This window comes from Cyanistes caeruleus, chromosome 1, assembly GCF_971803275.1.
Source record: "Cyanistes caeruleus chromosome 1, bCyaCae1.hap1.1, whole genome shotgun sequence".
Lineage (NCBI taxonomy): Eukaryota > Metazoa > Chordata > Aves > Passeriformes > Paridae > Cyanistes > Cyanistes caeruleus.
The window spans coordinates 50,012,413-50,034,450 of record NC_141701.1 but is presented as its reverse complement, the minus strand read 5'-3'; the positions used below and the strand labels follow the sequence as shown (position 1 = coordinate 50,034,450).

The following is a 22,038-nucleotide window of genomic DNA, read 5'->3' as shown; positions in this document are numbered from 1 at the left end:
ACCCGCTTTCTGCAGGAACCAGATGTCATCCTCTGAGAGGACAGAGAATGATAACATAAGCCATCTCTTGAAAAAAACAAAAACACACAAAAAAATATCAATCCCCCCCCCCGCCACCAACTCAAGAAGCAAACTTCCAAAGGCATCCCAAAAAACCCAACCAGCCCACAAAACCCAAACCAAAAAGCCAGCCCTTTTGTTATGAAGAGTGTTTGAAACAGATGTGCAATCATGGCTTGTTGGTGTTTCTACTCTTAGAGAAGTTTGGATTTGTCCTTTTTGTATGTCAGTTTTAAAATTGCCTTCTATTCAGCTGTAGTAGTAGACCTGCTGTGCCTTATAGACTGCTATGGCCACAGTATTAGAGGAATAAACTCAGAGAATCTTCTTCTCCTTTAAAATTGAACTAATTTGAGCATATGCGTTATTTATAATACATTTCATAGATTTATAGCTGTTCGTGATCTTCCTTGACAATTAAAACTTGCAGTGCACAAAAATGTATTTAGTTTGATAAGCTGCAAAACCATCTTCCATGAGACTTCTGTGTGTTACAACACCAAGGTTGTTGCAAAAAAAATTCAACCTGTCTGCACTTAACTTGCATGTGAGCAACCATAATGAACGTATGGCTGTGATCTATAGGGTGGTACAGTCAAGGGCTTGAAAAATAACAAAACAATCTTCATAACAAAGATTGGAAACTTTTGGGTGCTTGCCAGTTTTGGTTACAGCTGGAGCTGGGTGGTTGAGTGAAAGGGGCTGATGGTATCTTCTGTCCTTGCTGGCTTGAGTAGGTGCTGGGTGGGTGCAGTGGCACATAGGGGTTGTGGGCTCCTTCTCTGGCCCAGCTGCTTCCCACTCACTGAGGAGGAACAAAGGTATTTACACCTCTTGTTCTTGGAGAGCTCACAGCCCATGGGAAGTTGTCTGGCATTGGACAGAAAGCACTTCATGTGCTATTTAAAATGCTGGACAAGAATTCACAGCAGGCGTTTCCTGTCATCTGAAGTGTGATCAGAGGAAGGGGAAAAAGGGAAAAACCCTAATAAAATGCATCTCACTTTAGGGATGGTGAAGCTGCATACTTGAACCTGTGTCACTAGAGGTTATGTCAAGTGATGTGCTGAACTGCAGATGAAATAATAAGAAATAAAAAGAATCCTTTTCTTTTTGAAGGCAGCACACTTTTACAAGACTGTAAAAGATTATAAAAGGGGTGAAACAGGGAAAGACCTTGAATGTGTGTGTTTTAGGAGTTGTGCCCTTGATGGTGTGCTTACATGTGAACAAGAGAAGAAATCTCTAACTTGCTCAGTCTGCCTGCTGCTGTGGTTTTCTGGCTAGTTTTAGTTTTGCTTTACTTTTTTCTTCTCCAGTTGATTCTTCCCCCTCCTCTCCCTTCCCCTACCCCTCCCCCCCACCTTGGAAAACCCATTAATTGCAGCTGTAATTCTGAGGCTTAGATGCAGTTCTGGGCACACATGACCCTGTCATGTTCCTGGTTTTATTTACTGCTAATGGATTAGATAAAAAAGAAAGTCTCAGAACCCCACCCTGAAATATTGCAAGCTGCTTTTCTTCTTAAGAGCTCCTAAATATCCATGCCCACACTTGCATCTACTTACATCAGCTTGGACTAGCTTCTCTGCAAGTTTTCAGCTGTCTGAATGCCAGCCATTGTCTACCACTTGGTTGGAATGAGGCAGTATCCTATAGGGCCTGTCAGCCCTTTCTTGGCTTCATGTCCCAAAGGCACATTTGCTGTCTTGTATCAAAGGTAGGAGGAGAAGGTCTCCTTGGTGGCATAATGTAGGCTGGGGTTGTGCTCCCTCTCTCGAGAAACCAGTATCAAAACTGTTCTTAAAATGCATTTTAAAGGAATCAGTCTTGATCTCTCTCCTGATTTTTCTGTTTTTTCATTGGTGAGGCAGAGCATGTAGTTCATTTCGTGAGCATATTACAATTCCCAGATTAACCTGAAATTGCAGTCTTTCCTCACCATTTAACTTTTGGTTCAGTAAGGGTTGAGGCAAACATTTTCCAGCATACTGAGAGGAACCTGACACTTCTGTTGCAAATAACTTTTCCCCAAAAGCACTGCTTGCATTGGAACAGTTTGGGCTCTGGCTTGCAGCCATGGGTTCACCTAAGCATGTTACACGAAGTGACAGGTAGACAGAGGTAATACATATTTTAATGTGCTTGACTCAGCTAGAGACCATAAAATGAGGTAGACTAGACTTTCCTTTCCTAGCAGATGTGAGCTTGCTCTCTGTTTATTAATAAGTTACGACACTGGCAGCAATGCCACTCAGGTCGCCTTAATAGCCCTGTGGCTCTTGAAAGTGGACAGGAACGCTGATTTCCTGCCTTGTTTGGGAGGTGTTCTCAGCCCCTGTGAAACCATTACAGCAAACATGCTGGGGTTCAGCCTGGCCCAATTTCTGATGCCCCCAAGACTTGTCAAGGAACTGGAGTGCACATCAGCAGTAAGTGGAAGCTGTAGGTGAAATTGGAAATGTTTCCAATTGCTACTCCCTAATATTTTAATAAATACAAGAGTATCATGGCATGAATGTACTTTGGATACAGGGAGCTGCAGTTGTTCTAACATAAATCATGTGCATTCTTGTCACTGAAACTAGATCTTGTATGGTAATAAATGCTTTATTTTTTTGAACGATACCCAACAAAAGAGAAGGGACTTTTAAATATAAAATTTAAAAAAAGAAAAGTAATATCTAGCTAGCAAGTGAAGCTTTTTCCTCACTTTTTGTTGAATAAAATGTAGCTAAGGTGGTTTTTATCCACTAGGGAGATCCTTAGGCAGGAGTGTGGAGAAAACAGTGTGGGTTTATGAATGCATCAAAGGTTAAAACTAAGTTGATAATTGTCATAATATGGTGAGAATGTTGAACTCCTTGCTAGCTGGAAATATGAAGTATTGTTTTCAATTTTCAACTTCAGCTTTGTAGCTGTCCTTGCAAGCTCAGCATCAGTGAGGACAGTTGATCTTCAGCTGAAAGTAGGGTTTGGATGCTATTGCTCTGGAAAGAGGTGAACTGGTGGCAAAGAGAACAGAAAGAAGAAAGAGCCTGAGAGAGGACTAAAAATAGGAGTTGCCAGAAGAGGCAGGGGATAGAGTGGGCAAACAGCAGCTGTCTGCGAGCTGCAGAGCCGTGCTATGCATCCACTGTCTGCAGGGTGAGGAGAACTCAGTACATTTCAAGTGGGAAGAATTAGGTCAGACATTTGGGAAAACTTTCCTAAACAGGGAACCATTACAATAAATGGAACATGTAAACTTCAGCATTGTGGGATTTTAGTAATAGGCGACATCAATATATGTCAGGTAGAGTTTAGGCAAGGGCGGCTGGGAAGGGGGCCATGGAGCACTGAAGCCACTGTGCAAGACAAGCTCCCTAATTAAGATCCAGTATGTATCTGATGTGCTTGTTTTGTGGTGGTGCTTTTGGCGTGTTTGCATGTCTGTGTCTTTCAAAGAAAATGTGGTGGCTGTTGCTGTAGGGATAATTAATGCCATTCTGGAGCTGGGGGAAGAGTTAGTCGGTTTCTTGCTTCTTTTCAAACCTTTAAAGCAATGATTCCTTGAGGGTGAAGCGTCTGTGGCCCCAGCTGTAGTGAAACACATGCATATAGTGAAGGTGACAGAGAGCAGAACGGGTTGGAGCCCAGCTGCAGGGTACCACTTCCCTGGAACATTCATGACATCCAGGGAGTGGGTGGATTACCTCATTCATTTTTTAGTTCAGATGTAACGGCCCTGTGAATATTGGCATGGAGTTTTGTGTCCCCACAGAAAACAGACTGCAGAGTGAGCAGAAGAGGGGAAGGAGAGGTGAAATGTGACTGTTATTAATCCAGGATCAGACATAGCTCTAGGAGAAGCTTGTGGTTGTTGAGTCACCATTTATGATGCACTTGGGAGTAACTGTATTTCCTACATGTTTATTAGCTCCTGAGAAGGTTGAATTGTGCATTAAGGTAGCAAAGTTGTTTGATATGTTAAACTTTGAAATGATGGTGCCTTCTTGAACAAATCTTTCCAGTAAGGAGTGAGGCAGTTACCCAGTTACCTTTGTTTTTTCCCCTGCCCTAACTAGCATATGGTGTAGAATGTAAATGAATTTTGCATGCTGTGACCTGAAGGGTACTGAAGAAAATGGATTGGCATAAGATAACCATTAGTTACAATGCACAGTAGTCTTTTGTCACTTGGCCAGAGAGTCTTGCATAGGGTTCTGCATAACATCAGGAGGAAAGATGGCAAAAGCCACTGTTCATGGACTTGTTTCACTGATTTGGCCACTTACCTCTTTAGCACAGGTGACAAGTTTGAAACTCAGCACTCTAAATAGGGGCCCCTGTCAAAGTCTCTCACTTTGTCTCACTCAGATTTCAAATCTCACTCAGATTTGTAGTATTCTCCCTTAAATTAAGATAAATTAAGATAGATTGTAGTAATGGAATTAGTGGAATTAGCCTTAAAAACACCATCAAACATTTAACATAGGTATGCTTAAAGAAAAGTATATGCCAGAGTTTGGGAATTGCAGCATCTAGTGTAATTACCCTCACTTTTCCTCTCAAATTATCAACTTGATACAAAATATATTTTTTTTATTACCTTTTAAATGCTCACTCTCTGTTGAGTAACCTAGATTTATGTGACTTACTTTTTTGAAACCCTAGTGATTTAAAAGCTGCAAAGAACTTTCCTTCCTCTTTCTACTGCAAGAGCTTGTCCATTCCCTCTTGCTCCTTTTTTTTTCTTTTTGTGATTAAGCTGCATTACTGAAACTTTCTGCTTTCTTACTTTCCCTTCCTTCCTCTCTTTTTTATTTTTTCTGACCTCTGTCTTGTGGGGACACTTTAGGCCACCTGTCTGTCCCAATTGCCTCAACCCCTTCTGTCCTCTCTGAGCTGCTGTCGTTTCTATGTGTCTGAACTCCAAGAAGGTCATACACATTGCAGAGGAATTGCCAGATCTGGTGACATCCATCTTCAGAGACAGCATAATCCAGTATAACACTGGGTCAGGAGTGTATAATGTAATTACTGTAGAACTGTATGTGGAGCATTTCAGGGTTTAATAGTTAAAAAGGGTTAGAGCCTCTTTAAAGATAGCTATTTTCTTTGTCAGGCTCTACTGGATGCTGGTCTGCAAATCCTTGTGGTTTGGTGTAGCTGCACAGATGGTGGAAGATTTTGGCTTTACTGGGATGCTAAGTGAAGACACTGAAAGCTTGCTCTTAATTCCTCACAGAGCTGATCATGCAAAGGGCACTCAGGACTTAACTAGTGTGCATTGGGAGGTGTGAAGGATCTTCCCGTGCTTTGGAAACATATAACTAAAATGGTTCTGAAACATTTAATCAAAGCGTGCCTAGCTGTGGGAGGGAATCCCTCTTTCTGGCTGATTTTAAGTGAGATCACTCTACAGATGTCTGGGCCCACCATAAATATACTTGTTCGTGCATTTCCGCTCTGACCAATTTGTTCCTAGAGGTCCCTGCTCCCAAAGCATCCTCAGATCTTGGTTTGCATCCAACACATGATTTTACAGCTGGTGAGGGGTTAGGGCTGACTGCTGGTATGTGCAGTTGGGTTTCAGGGCAGGGGGAAACGTTGAACTGCATTTTCAGAGGATGCTGGGAGAATGTTTTTGCAGTGCCAGTGTAACCTGGAGTAAATGTGACATAGGCTAGCTGCTGGTGCTAGGTGCCGGTCAAACAGTATTTTTGTAATCTGTAGCAGGTAATTGAAGCTCTGGGGAGCATGGAGGTCCCAGAAGAGTTTAGGTATAAGAACCTAGCTGTCTGATGCCATGGGTTTGGTTGTTTAGGCTCACAAGATTTTAATTTGTTTGGGGAACTAGTGGTTTCCTGATGCAGTGCTCCATAGTGGAAATTCTTTTACTTGATATTGCAGGATGTGTTTTATATTCAAAATTGACATGAATTCCCAGGAGATTAAAATCTAAATATGAAATTAATAATCCATTTCAGAAAAACAAAAGCTATTATAATAAAAACACTGTGGTGCCTCACCATCATGTAGTCTTAATGCACCAGACCCATTTAGAACCTTCAAAATTTGAAACACAGGGTGTAAAATTAGTGTAAGGATGGGAGGGAACAAAAGGAAAAGAGGAAGATGAAGCAGGAGCACATTTGTCCCCAGGCCTCAGCATGATGTCTCTCATCACACAGAGCTGCCTTAATTTAACTAGGACCCAGCATGAATTCAGGGTGGTTCCTCTGCGTTTTTTTCACAGCCTGTGACTTCTTCTTTCCTTTTGCATCTGCCTGAATTTTTGAAGTTTTCTCAGTTGTTTTAATACAGCATCGAGGAACACCTGGAGCTCCTAGTGATGGAGAGCAAGCACTGTTATGGGGAAAGCCATTGCTCAGGCATCCTGCCTTGCATGACCCAGGTCAGACATCTGTCTCCAAGAAGAAATGATTCATGACACCCTCAAAAAATTGCTTTTAAAAGGCTCGGTTCTGGGGAGGTTTATGGAAAACCTGCTGAAGCTGAGCATGCTGGAGGGCAGCAGTGCCTGTGACTCTGCCAGGGCTGGGAGCTGGGAGCAGAGCTTGCAGCCACAGTGCTGATTTGTGTCTTGCTGGGAAAGAGCAGTGGTGGACACTGGAAATGTCTGTGGCCAGCTGAAAGAGGCATCAGACAACTGGCTGCAAAAGGTCTTTCTTCCTTTCTTCCATCTCTGAACCGCACTTGGAAAAAAGGCTACAAAAACGCAACAGTGAATTCCCTCCAAACCATAAAAAAGGGGGGAAAATATTCAGTCGCTGAAACAAAATCCAAACAAACCCAAACAAAAAAAATGATACTGCTACATTGCAGTTGCGAGTAATAAGCTAGGGAGGGCTTAATTTATCAGACAGTTCTTCGTGGCTTTTTCAAGCACTCTTCAGTAAAATAAAGCAAAAAAAACCAGTGGTTTCATGGCTGGATTCTAATTAATAACATAAATCAGAAAAGTTGAGGTGACATTTTTAAATTACTGTTCAAATTTTCTTTTACTTCATAAGCTCTTCCATCACTTGAGCTGGAATGAAAAATGTCTGGTCAGAGGGAGTCAGAAGCCCTTGGAGGAGATGGGCTTGATGCTCTGATTTGTACCTTGTCTGCTTGATACTCTTGTTTCTTTGAGGTTAGGCAGGTCACCAGCTTGGGAGCACTGGAGCACAGTCTATTTAGGTACTGTATGAAACAAAAAATATTGTTCACAGGTGTTACAGTATTTTGGCCTGAGGGTAGTGTGATAATGTAGCAGGCCTGCCATGTGTCAGCAACCCCGTGCAACTCTTTTTTTTTTTCTTTTTTTTTTTTTTTTAAAGTTTGAATTGTTCCATTTTCTGCTCAATATAAGAGAATATGAACTTTAATGATGTGATGCCTGAAGCACACTCAGCTTCTGTGACATTAAATAGTGAATGGTGCACAGGGAGCCCCATGTGAACATTTGGCTCCAGAGCAATTTAGAAAGGTCAAAACCTCGTGTAAATGTAACCCAAGTAATCAAAGTCACTTGTTTGCAGAAAATCACCCTATGCCATTGAGGGCTGTTTCTTGCCTTTTTAGTTTCTGAATGAAATATTTATCAATTGGTTGTAATCAAACTACAAGCAGTTTTGCTGTGGGTTTTGTTTTCTGCCAGGATTTTTTCAGTGAAGTGTGGAAATGGGGGCTGGAGTTGGGTGTGTTTCTGTGCAATTCTCTCATGACCAACATCTGTGGGATGTTGCTGTATTCTCCATTATGGGTTTCTTCATTTCCTTCTTCTCCTCCTCCTCACATCTGCCTCCTGCCTGTAATTCCCTGTTGTTTCTCACTATACAGATTTGCTGAGTTATTTTTGTATTATTTCTGGTCCCCCTTACCTTCCTGCAATGCAGTATTTGTGTGGATTGAAGCTTTTTCATGAGCAGACGGTTTGCTGAGGTCTGTTGTAAGCAGCACTTTGTGTTTCTCAGGAGTTCTGCTTTCACCTTTTGGGCTTTCTTTGTGGCGGCACTTGGGGTTTTTTTAAGGAATAAAACAACTGTCTGGTTTGGCTTAAATTGTGCATTTCTCTAGTTACACCCAGCACTCTCAGAGAGGTGAGTGCTTGCCAGCTTGTGTACGTGAGCTCTTCCAGATAGGAGCCATCTGCAGGAACTGGCGTGAGTGGTGGGCAGTGGCTGTCATCAATCCTGCTTTTGGAGCTGCTGGATGAATCCTGGCAGTGGGGGATGAGGGGGGCAGAGCCAACCCTCACTCTGGATGCAGGCAAGGGTGCAGCAGCAGCAACTGCATCCATCGCCTGGAGACCTGAACAGAGAAATTAGTGGGGAAAATGCAGTTCCCTTCTTCCCCTGGTAAGTCCTGTTTGCCCCTGGGAAAAACTGCTTGGATCAGCAGGATGGGAAGAAATGATCCAAAACGTGTTACAATGGCCTGATTTTTCTCCTCCTGTTCAGAAATTAGGGTAGCCTTGGGGAGCTCTTGGTGTTATGACCTCCAGAAGGTGATCTGGTGTTTTCAGGGAACCTGGTCAGACTGTTCATAAACCTTGCATGCAAGTGGGGCAGCAGAAATGGCAGTGGTTCTGGGCTTTATTGCTGTGTGAAGCCCCCCATTCAGAGAACAAAACAGACCCAGATAATTGCACTGACTCATAGAAATTAAAGGTAAACAGGAGATAAAAATGTCATTTTGTGCTTCCAGGTGCTCTGAAACAGAAGCGAATATATTTGTTTTGTTAATTTAGGGCTGTCAACCCAAGTGGAAGGGGTAGAAAAATAGACAAAATCTCCAGTATCTTATGCTTTAAAAAGTTGCAAACAAAGAATTTTGTTGCTGGTTTTTTATCAGTACGTAAGTGTCCCATGATGACACCACACAGCTATACATAACCTCTTCTTGACTGTCATTATAGTTGGTATGCTGTCTGCTCCAAATCCCACTTGATGCCAGTCAAGTTCTTGCTCTACTGTTAGCAAATATGTGATTCCTTTCTGTCTGCAAGAAGCTTGAATGTATTGCAAGGCTCTTATCAGCCCCTCTTTCTCTTCCCTTTCCCAGAGTAAACATCTAGCTCCTTAAATGTTTTTCCACTGGTCACACTTTCTAAAGCTGCTGCTGTTCTTCCTGCTCCCTTCTTGACATTCTTCAATGCACATTTTTTTGAAAAATACGAATCTCAAACTTAAATATAATATGCTGTATACCTCTCTCTGGTGCTGCAGAAGGCAGAACACCTCCAGCATTTATGTCCCACAGAAATTCATCAGATGCTCATGCTGCTTCATTTCCACTGCCCAGCCCACATCTTCCTCATCACTTTTCACTTCTGAGGTCCCCATTGCTGCTGCCATTACCCTTACAGGAATGCAGTCAGATTCAGCACATATGTGGTTTTCTTTCTGACTGCTTTGCTCTTCTTTAAGTCAGGTGAGGATGCCAGTGGTGTATCCCAACCTCAGCAGTGTGATACTGAGCATGGATCAGGCACTCTCCACTGATCCTCATATAGCTGTGATTCCTGAAATCAGTAAGTTTTCACAGGTTGTCATCATGGTGCTGATAACTTTGAAGGCTAGTAGGCTAGGGTTTGGGTTTTATTAATCACTTGTACACCTTTCTGCCCCCCGCCTTTCCTTTTTTCTTTGTGATAACGTAAGCTATTTTGGTAGTTCACTCATGAAAAAGTCATGTGAGGCTGTTTTAAAAGCCTTTCTAAAGATAGGCTCTGTCATCTGTACTACTCTACTTCCTTTTTATCAGCTGGGACAGATGCCCTGTCAGAGAGAGTGAGAGAGGCTTTACTCTAGTTTGACATGACTTTTTGATGTATTCATGTTGGCCATTTGTTGTGTTTTGTTCCTAATCTCATTATTTTTACAGGATTAGAAATCCTTTAGTAGTGTGCTGCAGTAACTTTGGTTTAACTGCCTTTTCTGCTCCCACTTTCCTTTGTAAGATTGGGTGCTGTGTTTAGTCTTTTAATTTCTTTTAGACCTTACCTGGCCTCTCTGGCATCTGCATAGCAGTGGTTAATGGTTTAAAGATGATTGATGGTGGTTCCCCAGCACTGTAGGGACATTTTCACTGCTCCTGCTGACTTGAAACCACTTGGCTGACTGATGTCTTTGTTCTGTTCTTCCCTTACTCCATCCAACCTGAACTTGCATATCCTGTGTGTCAGATGAAATATGCCCCCATTATCTGGTCCCAGATAATGAAGAAAAATAATATTTATTTCCCAATAATAAAGAAAAAACTTTCTCATGTTTTGTAACAGGCCTGGTTTTCCTTCTAATGTATTTATAGAGACTTTCTTCCTATCGTTTGCCACATCTCTTGCTTAATTCTAAGTCACTTGGCATCCTAGTCTTCATTTCTCCTTTTCATCCTGTTCATCCCTGAGTCATGTGTTCCTGGTTCTGCTTTGGTGCACAATCCCTTTTTGATATATCCCTCCCCTTCCCAGATCCTTTCAAAGCTTCTGACAGTTTCTGTCCCCAGGCATGCTAGGTGAAGTTTCTCCAGAAACACTCATTTTCATTTTGTGGTGGTGTTATCAAGGGGTGCATGTGTGCCTGGGATGAGGGAGTTTTGGGTCCTGACAGATAACTCTTGTCTGCAGTTCCCCTTTTGTCCCCTTTGAAAGGTGTGTCTGGTGGTTTTAAGGTGCCTTCTCCATCTCCTCCAGATTACATTACTCCTTTCTTAGATGTCGCCTCTGGTTTTCCTTTCATCTTCATCAAGAAACTTTTAAGAAATCTGTAGCATGCACCTTTCTAGAAAGCCAAACAAATATTTTAGATCATGTTGTATCTTGCAACACCTCCACCCAGCTTTTTTTATTATTGCTAATTAACACCTCCCTGCAGTCTCCCTCTTGCATCTATGCTTGGGCCCATGTCCTCTGCCACCACATCTGTTAAGTCATTTAGCCTGGAGCACTCTCTGCTGGCACGATGGCAGCTCATCCAGATGCCTAGCACCTTTCTCCATTGGTTTTCCTCTTGTCTCTTTTGTTATTTCATTTTTGACTTTATTTTTGTTTGGTTGGTTTTTTAATGCACTGACTCTAACGGGTTTGTACTTATATGTGTACATTTAAGACGCAATAATGAACTCTCAGCACAGCTGGTGCGTTTATGCATTGAAACATAAGGGTTGCTGGGCTGGAGCCTCACAGCCAGGTCAGATAGGGGTACCCATCAGTGCCCAAAGGAGGGCTCTTGCTTCCCCCTCCCCATCCTGGGGAGATCCAGCCCTCCCAGCAGAGCCACCAGGCCCCCAAAGTCACACTGGTGCCAGCATGAGAAAGGTGACAGGAGCATGCAGTTGGGAGGGGGCATCCAGTGGCCCGTTTTGAGGTTGTTCCTACCTGTGTCCATTCAGGGCTCATCTCTGCAGTCGCTTTGGCTTGTTGGTGTCTGCTGAAGTAGCTGTAAGGCCAGAGAATTGCCTCCTCGGCGAGGCTTCCAGTTTTTGCTGGCAATGGTGATGGGTCAAGAAAGAGCTGGTTTTAACTCTTGGGGACCCTGTGCCAGCTGTTTGTGGCATGGGTGCCTCCTGCTTGTGAGGCTGAAACTCATCCACATCAAAGAGGATCAACAGAGAATGATCATTTTCCTAAAAATGAACCCAGCTGGAATAAGTGAGCTGAGGTTCAGGCAGTTTGATGGAAACAGTTTATATTTCAAGCTTAGAAGTCGGCATTCTGGTGTGTATTCTTTTCTTGAAACATATATTGGCATTTCTGTCACTGCTCATTGCAGCAATATTGTTCTCCATATGCTCTTCTCATCAGCATCTCATCGTTATTGGATAAATATGTCTCTCATTATGCAGAACATTATTTTTGAAGTATGGAATCATTATTTTGTTACATAATTTCCAAATTTGGACCTTTTGCAAGGATTTATAACAATCTTCAAGAATTACTGTAATTAAAGGAGAACTTTCTACAAAGAGAATTAATTAGATCAAAGAAGCATTTAAATGTAAATCATTAATCCGCACATTACAGGAAATAGTTAGTGGCTATGTATAGTTCATTTAATTATACTTGGTTCAATTTTGTTTTCTCATTACATCACAATTTATTCGGAATTAATTTGCAATTTCTTGTCTAATGTGACTTCTGTTTGCTTAATATAGCAGATATTTTCACGAGCGTGTATTTATATATAAATAAAGGTTTATTAATGACTGCAGCGTTAATTAAACTGTGGGCTCTGCTGTCAATTAGCTGTGAATTTTGTTGCTCTGTGGATGCAGCCCAGAAGGTCTGTGCTCTGAAAACGAGAGGTAGAGTGTCAAGGTTTTGAATGTATAAATTTATGCAGTATTTTGGGGTTGTCACTTGCTGCAGGGGACCAGGTGACCCAGAGGACAGCATGGTTTAGGTTCCCTTGTGAAGAAAAGTTAAGTTCTCTAAGTCTACAGCCAGTAATTGGTAGTGGGAACAGAAATCTCCCAAGATTCATAGCTGAAGGAAAGAAGGTCTAGTTGTTGTGTCAGGTTTTAGGATGTAGAGGTTTTGCATAAGTGGTTTGCAGGTTTTGTAATCCTTATGTAATGTTTTAGAGTAGTGTGAGGGTAGGAAAAGATTTATTGTCTGTGATTTGGTCCGCATTATGTATAAAATTACTATAGAAAGCCATGTTGATTTTTGAAGTTGTGTTTTAATACTTTGATAGTATATTAATATCTGTACTCACCTGTTGTCAGCAGCACTAAAACACTGACCTTTTAATATTTCACTGACATTTTTATTTTACACTGCTGAAAGTACATATGTTTTTAACTTACATTTTTAGTAGTAGGTTAAAATAAGCTACTTAAGGGCTTTTCCTCTCCCCCACCCCCACCCCTCTCTTTAATCAAGAGACTTAATTTTCATTCTGATTTTCATTCTGCCACCAAATAAATGTACTTTTGCCTCAGAATCTATGCTATTACTATCCAGGAATAGCAGCACCTGTGTTAAGTTTGGACTCGGCTAATCTTTTGGAATCTTTGAATACTGGGTTATTAAGCCAAAGTGTAGCTATCCAAGAGCACATCTGGCTTGCATAGTATTACCTCATTTGTATAAGGTAGTGCTCCCAGTTTCTCTTCTCTGCTTTGTTTTCTGTTTGCTGGAAAGGGGAATTTGATACAGAGGCTGTGCTGGCAACAGAAAAAGTTGAAGGAACTTAAGTGTTTTCTTTCTTCCTGTGCTGAAATTCTCATTAGAAGTAATGGTTTTGATACATAGCCAGTTATAGTAAATAAACTAATCAAATAAGAATAAGAAATTCTCAGCCAGCTGCGTGCTTGATAAATGTTTAGGCTCTACCAGCTATTCTGTCAGGTTTGCTGCGTGCAAAGAAAAGGTAGGGTAATATTTATGTTGGTAAATTTCTCAAGATTACTGTTATTTCTTTCAATAAGTGAAATTACCTCTTCCTAGGAGGATTGTTGTGCTACTTATAACAAATGAAACGCTGTCAGAGTTCATGCGGATAAGCAGCTGTTTGCTGAGGAAGGCAAAACAACTTACTGGTTTGCACTGAGAGGGGAATGTTGTTTTCTGCCTTGTAATTTAGGTATGTTCAACCCATGCTAGATGGAAGGAGATAAATCTTAACAATACTGTCATCTGAGGAGTTTGTAAGAAATGGGATTTGCAGTGTGTTTGCTTTGCTTCTATTTACACCTGTAAGAGAATGGTGTGAGAAGAACAGTATTTTGTTCTCAGTATTTGTTGTTAAACGTGTTGCATGCGTGGGGAAATAAAGACATTTGGAAATGGCAACCTTGGGTTAATTAAATCCATCTGCTGTCTGACTAACAATAGTAATATTGTATCCAGGGAATCTCTTACACTGAAAGATTTGATAAAGCACACAAAATTTTCTAATAAAGCACTCTTAAAGCCAGCAAGAGCTCAGGGAACTGGAGAGAAAACCAGTTACTCCTAGAGAGAGCTCAGTGCTGTAAGGCTATGGTTCATGCAGGAATGTCCCAGAAGGATGTGACAACCACATTTGTTGTTCCCTGAGATTCAAAATTGTAACTGGCAGGGAAAGTAAAACTTGTTTACATCTCTTGCTACATGAAGCTGTGGTTTATGGGGCTAATTTAAATGTCTGTTTCTGTGCTTGCAAACAGCCAGGATACAAATGTTCATTAGGAAAGAAGCTACACAGGGTGCAAAAATGAGCTTTCAGAGGCATAGTGATGACTCTGAAGCTGAAGGAAGACAGACTTTTGATAAGTATTGGATGGAAACCTGATCCTATAGAGAATAATACCTCTTTCTAAACAGAAAGTATGATAGTTACTTTTTATTTACACTTCTCTAAGTAATATCAAGATGGGGGGAAAAAGTATTACAACTTGCTGTATGCATTCACTCTTTGTATTGGTCATAGGTGCGCTTTTGTATTTGAGAAATTACTTTTGTAGCTGTAAGTTAGGTTTTGGTAACGTATTCCTATTTTCTGGAAAAGAAGACAGAACATGTAGTTTGAGTTTATTGAAATAATTACTTGATTAATTTGCATTTCATGTCCTCAAACACTTCTGCAAAGCAGGGTGAGGGTGGGTGGGGGAAAACTTGAGACATTCATGGAGACCTGGGTGCTTTTAAAGCAAGGCAAATATAATGAGTGTCAGATGAAGAACAGTTTATTCTATGTGAATTTGACAGATGGGTAAAGCAAAACTCTGAGAGATTAACATTGTTGTTCAATTTAATGCTTAAAGCATACAAAAAAGAATGGCTTAGGAGAATTGAACATGGAGGATGGGTTTGCATGATCTACATTGGAGGAACTTGTTTAGGCTTCCTTCACGTTGAAGTTGCTCTAGTATGTGATTTATCTCAGCTTAAAGCAGGAATTTAAAATAGGTCAGATGAATCCCTCTCTGAAACGTCTGTTTTTCTGCTCTGCATTTAAAGTGACCATCTCAGATATGGACAGCTGAAGTTTGATTAAACTAATGCCTTTATCATTTTAAGAGCCAAGTTAATTATTGCTTTTCATAGATGCTAAAGACAATTTGTTAAATAACAGATTTCAGAAAGTATTTTTTTCCTACAGTTATGCCAGTTTGAGTGTAGAAATTTACGATGTGTTTCTAAACAAGTGTGTCACATGTTAGTACCTTGAAAATGTGTCCTGAGGCCTGAATCTGCCATATATTCTTTCTAATTCCTCTCTCTCCTACTGTTTTGGCTGGCAGGGGGTGGGAACACGCACCCCCCTCCTCACACACAGTGCAGGAGCTGAGCACAGGCTGAATGCTGTGACGTGCTTCGCTCCGGAGAGCTTAACCTTGAAAGTGCAGAATACACAAGTGAGTTTGAAAATAGTAATTGGCCTCGTTTAAAACATTTTCTGCAAGCAATTTAGCTTATCAAACATTTAAGTGAAGAAAAAAGAGAAAGGTTTGTACTTTTCTTACGTTCTGTAATAAATTTGCTACTGCTAGTAAGCATTGTAGTGTATGCTAGGAGTTCATCGTGACTTCCTAGCAGGTGAATTAACAGATGTATGTTTTGTGGAATCACCTATAATTACACAGTAGCCATGGTTACCAGGTTAAAGAAATCATGTCCTGATGACTAACAGAAATAGATTGCAGCAGACTGGTTTGCCTTCAAGTTGCTTAGTAGCAAACTATTCAGGAATAAGTTTGTGAGGTCTGAGAACATATGAGTAACAAACATAAAAGCACACTCCCTTTGCTGAACTGATGTAGAGTCTGCTTTTTCAAATCCTTGCTTTGATAAAAAAAAAATCACTTTTTTTTTTTAAAGTTGGGGTTTGCAAGTATTTAGTTTGAGAATTGAGTGTAAACCACATATTTGCAACCAAACTATTTAATGGAAGTGGTTAAAATTTTGAATGAATATTGCTAATATTTTTATTTTGATTTAGTATTGGATGAAGTACAAACACAGATTTTTCCCATTCAATGAAAGTTGTATTCCCTTCATTTTAAATCTAACACTTAGAATGACTTAATGGAAGTCTTTATGTTTCCTTTTAGATGCTTTAGCACTTAGAAATTACAGAAATGTAGATGAATTCAAGTGGGAAAGACAGAACTGGGTTTAAGGGCAAATTAATGTTTTACTGTTTTTGGTGGACCCATTTCAGATCTTTCTAGTATGTATAGAATCATAAAATCATTTAGATTGGAAAAGACCTCTAAGGTCACCTATTTCAACTATTAATGTATTGCTTAGAAGCATCAAAAGTTCTTGAGTACATTTCCAAAAGGGAGTGCAGATGTTGATGGGCTCAAGTCCTGTTGACTTCAATGTAAAGGACAAAAGATTCAGTGTTTCAAGTTTCCTCATGGTTTAGAAACCCAAACTCCACTGAGTTTTGTTAGATTTAAGGCCCAATATGTTATTCTTGCTTTATGAATTATGACGTACGTATTCTGTATTTAACTTGCATGTAAGTACTATAATGCCTGTGTATTACTCTGTAGAAGGAGATTTTTTGGCAACATGTTTTTTCCCTAGTGTATGGATGCATTTAGACCTGGTCTTTTGCACCAGGGAAGCTTTCCTAGCGATCCTGGTTGGGCCAGTGTGATAGACACTTAAGTTTTAAAGGCTGAGGATATTAAGACTAAAACTTTCTGATCTTTCTTCGTTTTGTATTCCTGACTTACAAATTCACAGCTATGAGATTGTACTCAGCAGGTCTGCTCACCGTGTCTTGCAGAATAACCAACCATGACTACAGAATCGGGATCAGACTCCGAGTCCAAGGATAAAGAGCAGGATCAAGAGGAGAGCCCTGCGCAGGAAGGGGCAGCAGAGACCCAGCCGCAGGAGCAGCAGCAGCCGCAGCAGCCGCAGCAGCAGCCGCCGCCGAGCGAAGAGCACCAAACCGCGCTCGAGCAGTTCTCGGCTGTGGCAGCGCACAGCACGCCAGTGAGAAAAGAGCAGGTAAGGCAGCCCGTGCAGACACGCTCTCTGCACTCAGCTGGCTGTGTGCCCACCTACTGCTCCTGGGAAATAACCAGCCTGGCACGTTAGGAGTGCAAATATATATCCAGATACGCACGGCAGGGCGTTTGATGGGATGCTGTAGATCTGGGCTGGCTGGTCTTTCGTGTTTAAAGAAAAATAGTTCTCGTGCAGAATGTTTTTAAGTTCACGGCAGCTATTTCTGCCCCTAGTGCTTAAATAGGAGGGCAGTCTCATTAACTAAGAGGGAAACATCTTCAACCTTGCATTTGCATTAGATAGTAAACAGTGTCAGTTTTTATCAAGCTGAAAATGTTTTCAGAGTTCATTCCTTTTGACACCTGCTGAACACTGATTTCATGCTTGCTTGTCTGCTGTGTGAGCCATGAAGAATCTGTGATGCCTTAAGTTTCTCCTGGGTCTGAAATGACTCTGTTATAATTACTCAAGCTATTCATGTAATAGGTTTCAGAAGAGCTATTGCGCGCTTTTCCATTTAGCTCATTGTTGCACTTATTAAATTTGCGGAAGCTGCTTTCTTCTTTCCGTTAATAATTTCCAGTCAATAGGATTAACAGGCATTTTTCTTCATGGGTAAGTGACACACAATTAATGAGGTACCTGCAAATCGCTTCCCTTAGCTCTATAAGGTTATGACCCTCATATGATCACATTTACCTTTGTAAGTAATACACCTTTGGAGAGTGGAATAAGCCAGTCGTAGCTCCTCCTCTTCTCCATCCTTTTAAAAATTTTGGCTGTTTGAAGTGTGCTCCTGTTCTTTTACTTGGTTGGGGTAGACGGTGCTGGCAAAGCAATTTTGATCTCTCAAATAGATCAGAAGTTTCCTGTAATTAGTTTGGGGAAAAGAAGAAAAGCTGCTTGTCCAAAAGTGATAGGTGTTGAATAAACTGGTCGTTGATTAAAAGTGTAATTCTATGAGTCTTAGGAGTAAGTATTATTATTTATATAGATGTTTTTCCAGACATCTTCAGTAATCTTTCCACCTCAAGTTTCTTTTCATGTTAAAAATGTAAAACAAATAAACAACAGCAACAACAACTACACCAAACCCCAAACTACAATATAGGCCCAACCCCAAAATAACCACAGACACACAAAAAAACCCCCGAACCAATTAATTTAGACACCAAGCCTTTCTATGTGTGTTTAGAGGTGTGAGGTGCCTTTTTTCCCAAAAATCACCAGTGAGATTGCTTCTGTAGAAAGCAAGATAGAAGAGCTCGGTTAGTGAAAGGGGTATGTGACACCTTCCTGCTGGGATTACCAGACTGAATCCAATGGTGTAATCAGACTGCCAAGTCCAACTGCACTGATAGGCCCCGTGTATTTCATAGTGGCTTAAGTGGCTGTATGTCAGGAAAGGAGCACTTAAATGCAGCACTAAGAGACAAAGCTGTTTGCAATAGTGTCATTAAAAAGCCAGAACCTGAAGGATCTTGCTCCCTGTCTTGCTGTTCATCACTGCAGTGAGGGAGTTGTTTTTTCCTCTTGCTTGTATGAGAGAACCATGGGAAGGAAGATTTAAGTTACCAATCTGTGACAGTCACTTTTCTTTGTCATCCTATGCACATGAAACCCCCTGACATTTTATTGTAGATGAATAACCTTTTCATATTGAGATTAACAGGTATTAGAGAAATGAGCCCTTCCTATCAGATGTAGTGATGCAACCTCACTTTCTGCCTGCCTTCCTGTCTCTTCAAAAAAGAGAAGGCATCAAGGTTCTGCACCAAAGTTTTTGAGCAACTACCATAAGTAAACGGGATTAATGTGTTTTACAAGTGTGGCACTATCACATCATTCCCCAGTGAGAAACTGCAAAGCATCCAAGATCATAACTGCTGAATCCCATGACTCCAGAGGCATCCTTTGAGAGGAGGTCCAGCTTTAGAAGGGCTTGAACATCCTGTGTCATACATGAGAGAGATTATGCTCAAAAAAATGCAAACCCTGGAACAACTTCTGCTGCATTAGAATTTAGTCCTCAGCACTTAAAAAATATTTTAAAAACAGAAAAACCACAAAAGAAACAATGCAGAAATAAATACCTGGGAGAAGAATTTAGGAGAAAATAAAGCTATGCTTTCAAAGTACAAAATAATTCTCTGTGTGCATAGGTCTTTCACTGGCCATTTTTTTTTTTTTTTTCTAGATTCCAGTATGTCAGATTTCTTTAGGAAGAAGAGACTTAACACAGTCTGAAAGTAGCTCAATGCCTGAACATGTCAGGATAGTTTGGGGGAATCTTCTCTAATAGTTCTTGGCATGTTTTGTTCTCCAGACAAATGAGAGGAAAACCTTTTTTACCTAGACGCATTACTCTGATCATAATGTAAATAGGAATCTTAATAACAAAATAACCTCAACAATATTTTTAATATTTATAAATAAGCAAAACTCTGCAGTAGTCTTGATATACTGTGTCTTTATGAAGGAAAATAATGACTAGTCCATTGGGATTCACATAAATTGCGTGCAGGGTGGTATGGTTCTAAGGTTTAAATGGATGATGGGTGTCCTTGGTGTGGATTTTTTTCTCAAGGAGCTTTTCTGTTTTCTTGGAAGAGATTAGTTCCATGCTGGGATATTTCGGTTGCTTCTTGTTTGTTTTTTTTGAGCACAGTGCTAACTTTCACTTGAGAAATGTAATGAGCCACTGGGTAAGGCAGTGCATTTTTTTCCCCATCACTGGAATTACTTTTTTTTACTGACATATGTGCACATGCACCTTTCCTGGCAGATTTCTTTTGACCAAACATACAGAAATCATTGCAGCCCTTCTCCCTTCTGCCCACCAGCAGCAGTGCAGCCCTATGCAGAGGCCCAAGCAGGAGGCATCTTCAGTGTTGTTTATTTCTCATTGCACAAGGCTGGACCACTTGCCAGCTGGCTGCAGATGTGGTAGAAGGCAAGCTGGCCTCAAGCCTTGCTGTGAGCCCAGGGGGACTCTGCCTCTTCATCACAGCTGCTGTGAGTGTTAAATGCTCAGGAAACAGCTGATCCACTTACATACACTGTGCCTCTATCTCCCACCAGTTTTCAAGATATGTGAGGACCTTGATATCCAGGCACAGAGCTGGTGTCCATCTGCTGGAAGGAGGAAATCCTCTTGTGCTGGAGCTAGACAGGGGAAGAGATGGCTGGTGTTAGGCTGCTCCTGAGGGAGAACATTCACAGCCCCTGGGGATGTGGTAGATTTTGAAAGCAACTCTTGCCTTTTTAATCTTTTAAGCCCCTCTTTCTTGCAGTTTCCCCATCCAGGAAAGCCCAGGAGGCCATTGCTGTGTACTCCTTAGAGGTGAAGGAGGACTGTGAGGCTTTGCCACACCTCTCTGTAATTTGCTGGGCTTTGTTGGGAGCTGACACTGTAGGGCTCACAGCCAGCTCCAGTGTGTCCTTTCCCCCGTTGTCAGAAGGCAGAGGAGAAACTTAAAGCTTGTTTTTATGAAATCACTCAGGGACAGTACCCCACGATTTAGAAGTACACTGTTGTTTTAGGTTATATGATGCAACATTGTTCTGGTCTCAAAGCAGCTTAAAGCCTTTGGATGGATTTGCTCCATTCTTGTGAAGTTTTATTATATACAATGAATGGAAACAGACTTGCGGGATTAATTTACAATTTATTTCCACTAATGCTTGTTGCTTACTACACTGAAATAATTCAGAGCCAGAGCAGGTTGGGTTTTTTTGCTTTGTAGTGAGATAACGGAAAGATGTTTTTATTTAACTTAAGCTTTAGCTGAGGTATTACTGCACTCCTATTGAGGTTTTGTTTGGAGCCTATCAGGGATATAACTGATGAGAAGGGTAATGACTTCAGCTCAGTGCTGTTGCTAGGAAGGGTGAAATGCTGTAGAGCTCTTCTGGCTTTCATCTAGTGCTGTGGAGAGGACTGTGGGCTCTGCTGCATCACAGTAACTTCAAATGACCTGACCCTCAGATAAACCTGAGCAAAACCAACCATGGTCATTTGCTTCTTGCCTCTCTTCCCTGCTGTATATTTGTCTTTCAAATAGCACCTACTTCTCTCCAGCTTGAGAGACTTACTGGGCATCAGCAGAGAGCAAAATTCGTCCTCTCATCCTGTCCATTTAAAGCTGCACATTAAAGTTGTTTGGCCCCTCACTTCTGTCGTGTTTTCTTAACCCTTTGCTTGGGTGCTTGGGGATCCTTTCACTCTCCCAGGAACGTAAGCATCCCCTTATGAATTCACACTGTTCAGGGGGGATCTATGCCCTCATTCAGGGACTTTTTTCCCACTGACATCCAAATTAGTGCAAATTTGATGGAGTTCTTCTATTCTGTATGCCACTATGGAAACATTGTATCATTTAAGAGGTAGGGGACTTCAAAGTAGTATCGAGAAAATGTAGGAGTATTTGTTCATCAACAGAATTCACTGATTACGCAGTATTTCCAAAACACCAAAAAAAAAAAAAAAAGTAAAAGAAGCCCATGTGGGATTTTGTACCTGTGGAAAAAGTAGAAGCTTTAAAATACTTTCATGAATGCCCCTCCTTCATGGGTGTTCTGTACATTTTGGAGGGAGAATGGAGGGCCAGAAGGAATATGGGAAATCTTTTCAGTAGACTCTGTCCTGCATCAGGGTCTTCCTTGTCCAAGCCCCCAAAAGGCTCACTTAAATGCTTCGATGCAGCATGTGCAGTGAACTGCAGGGCATGATTGGTTTGTCTTACCTCAAAAAATATCTTTCTTTCTTTCTTTCTCTTTATAGGCCACAGAGAAAGAACAGGAGTTTGCTGCTGCGAGTGCAAAACAGCTGGAATATCAGCAGCTAGAGGACGACAAGCTCTCTCAAAAATCTTCATCTAGCAAACTTTCCAAGTCTCCTCTAAAGATTGTCAAGAAACCGAAAAATATGCAATGCAAAGTGACGCTCCTGGATGGATCAGAATATGCGTGTGAAGTAGAGGTAATTGGCTTTTTGTCATCTTTTTTTTTCTTTCATTCTGTCAGGAGGTAAA

At 41.1% G+C, this 22,038-nt stretch overlaps 1 protein-coding gene across 35 annotated transcripts in view; it reads left to right on the top strand.

Moving 5' to 3' along the window:
* Positions 1–22,038, top strand: part of EPB41L3 (erythrocyte membrane protein band 4.1 like 3) — a 143,699-nt gene that overhangs the window by 60,556 nt on the left and 61,105 nt on the right. For 32 of the 35 annotated variants that reach the window (XM_086891843.1, XM_086891818.1, XM_086891938.1 and 29 more), the window contains exons 2-3: positions 16,779–17,005; positions 21,789–21,986. In XM_086891843.1, the coding sequence (XP_086747969.1) occupies positions 16,790–17,005; positions 21,789–21,986 (414 nt within the window). In that variant the 5' untranslated portion in view covers positions 16,779–16,789. The remainder of the gene's footprint in view (positions 1–16,778; positions 17,006–21,788; positions 21,987–22,038) is intronic. The other 3 variants (XM_086891943.1, XM_086891749.1, XM_086891738.1) reach the window with 1 other exon arrangement.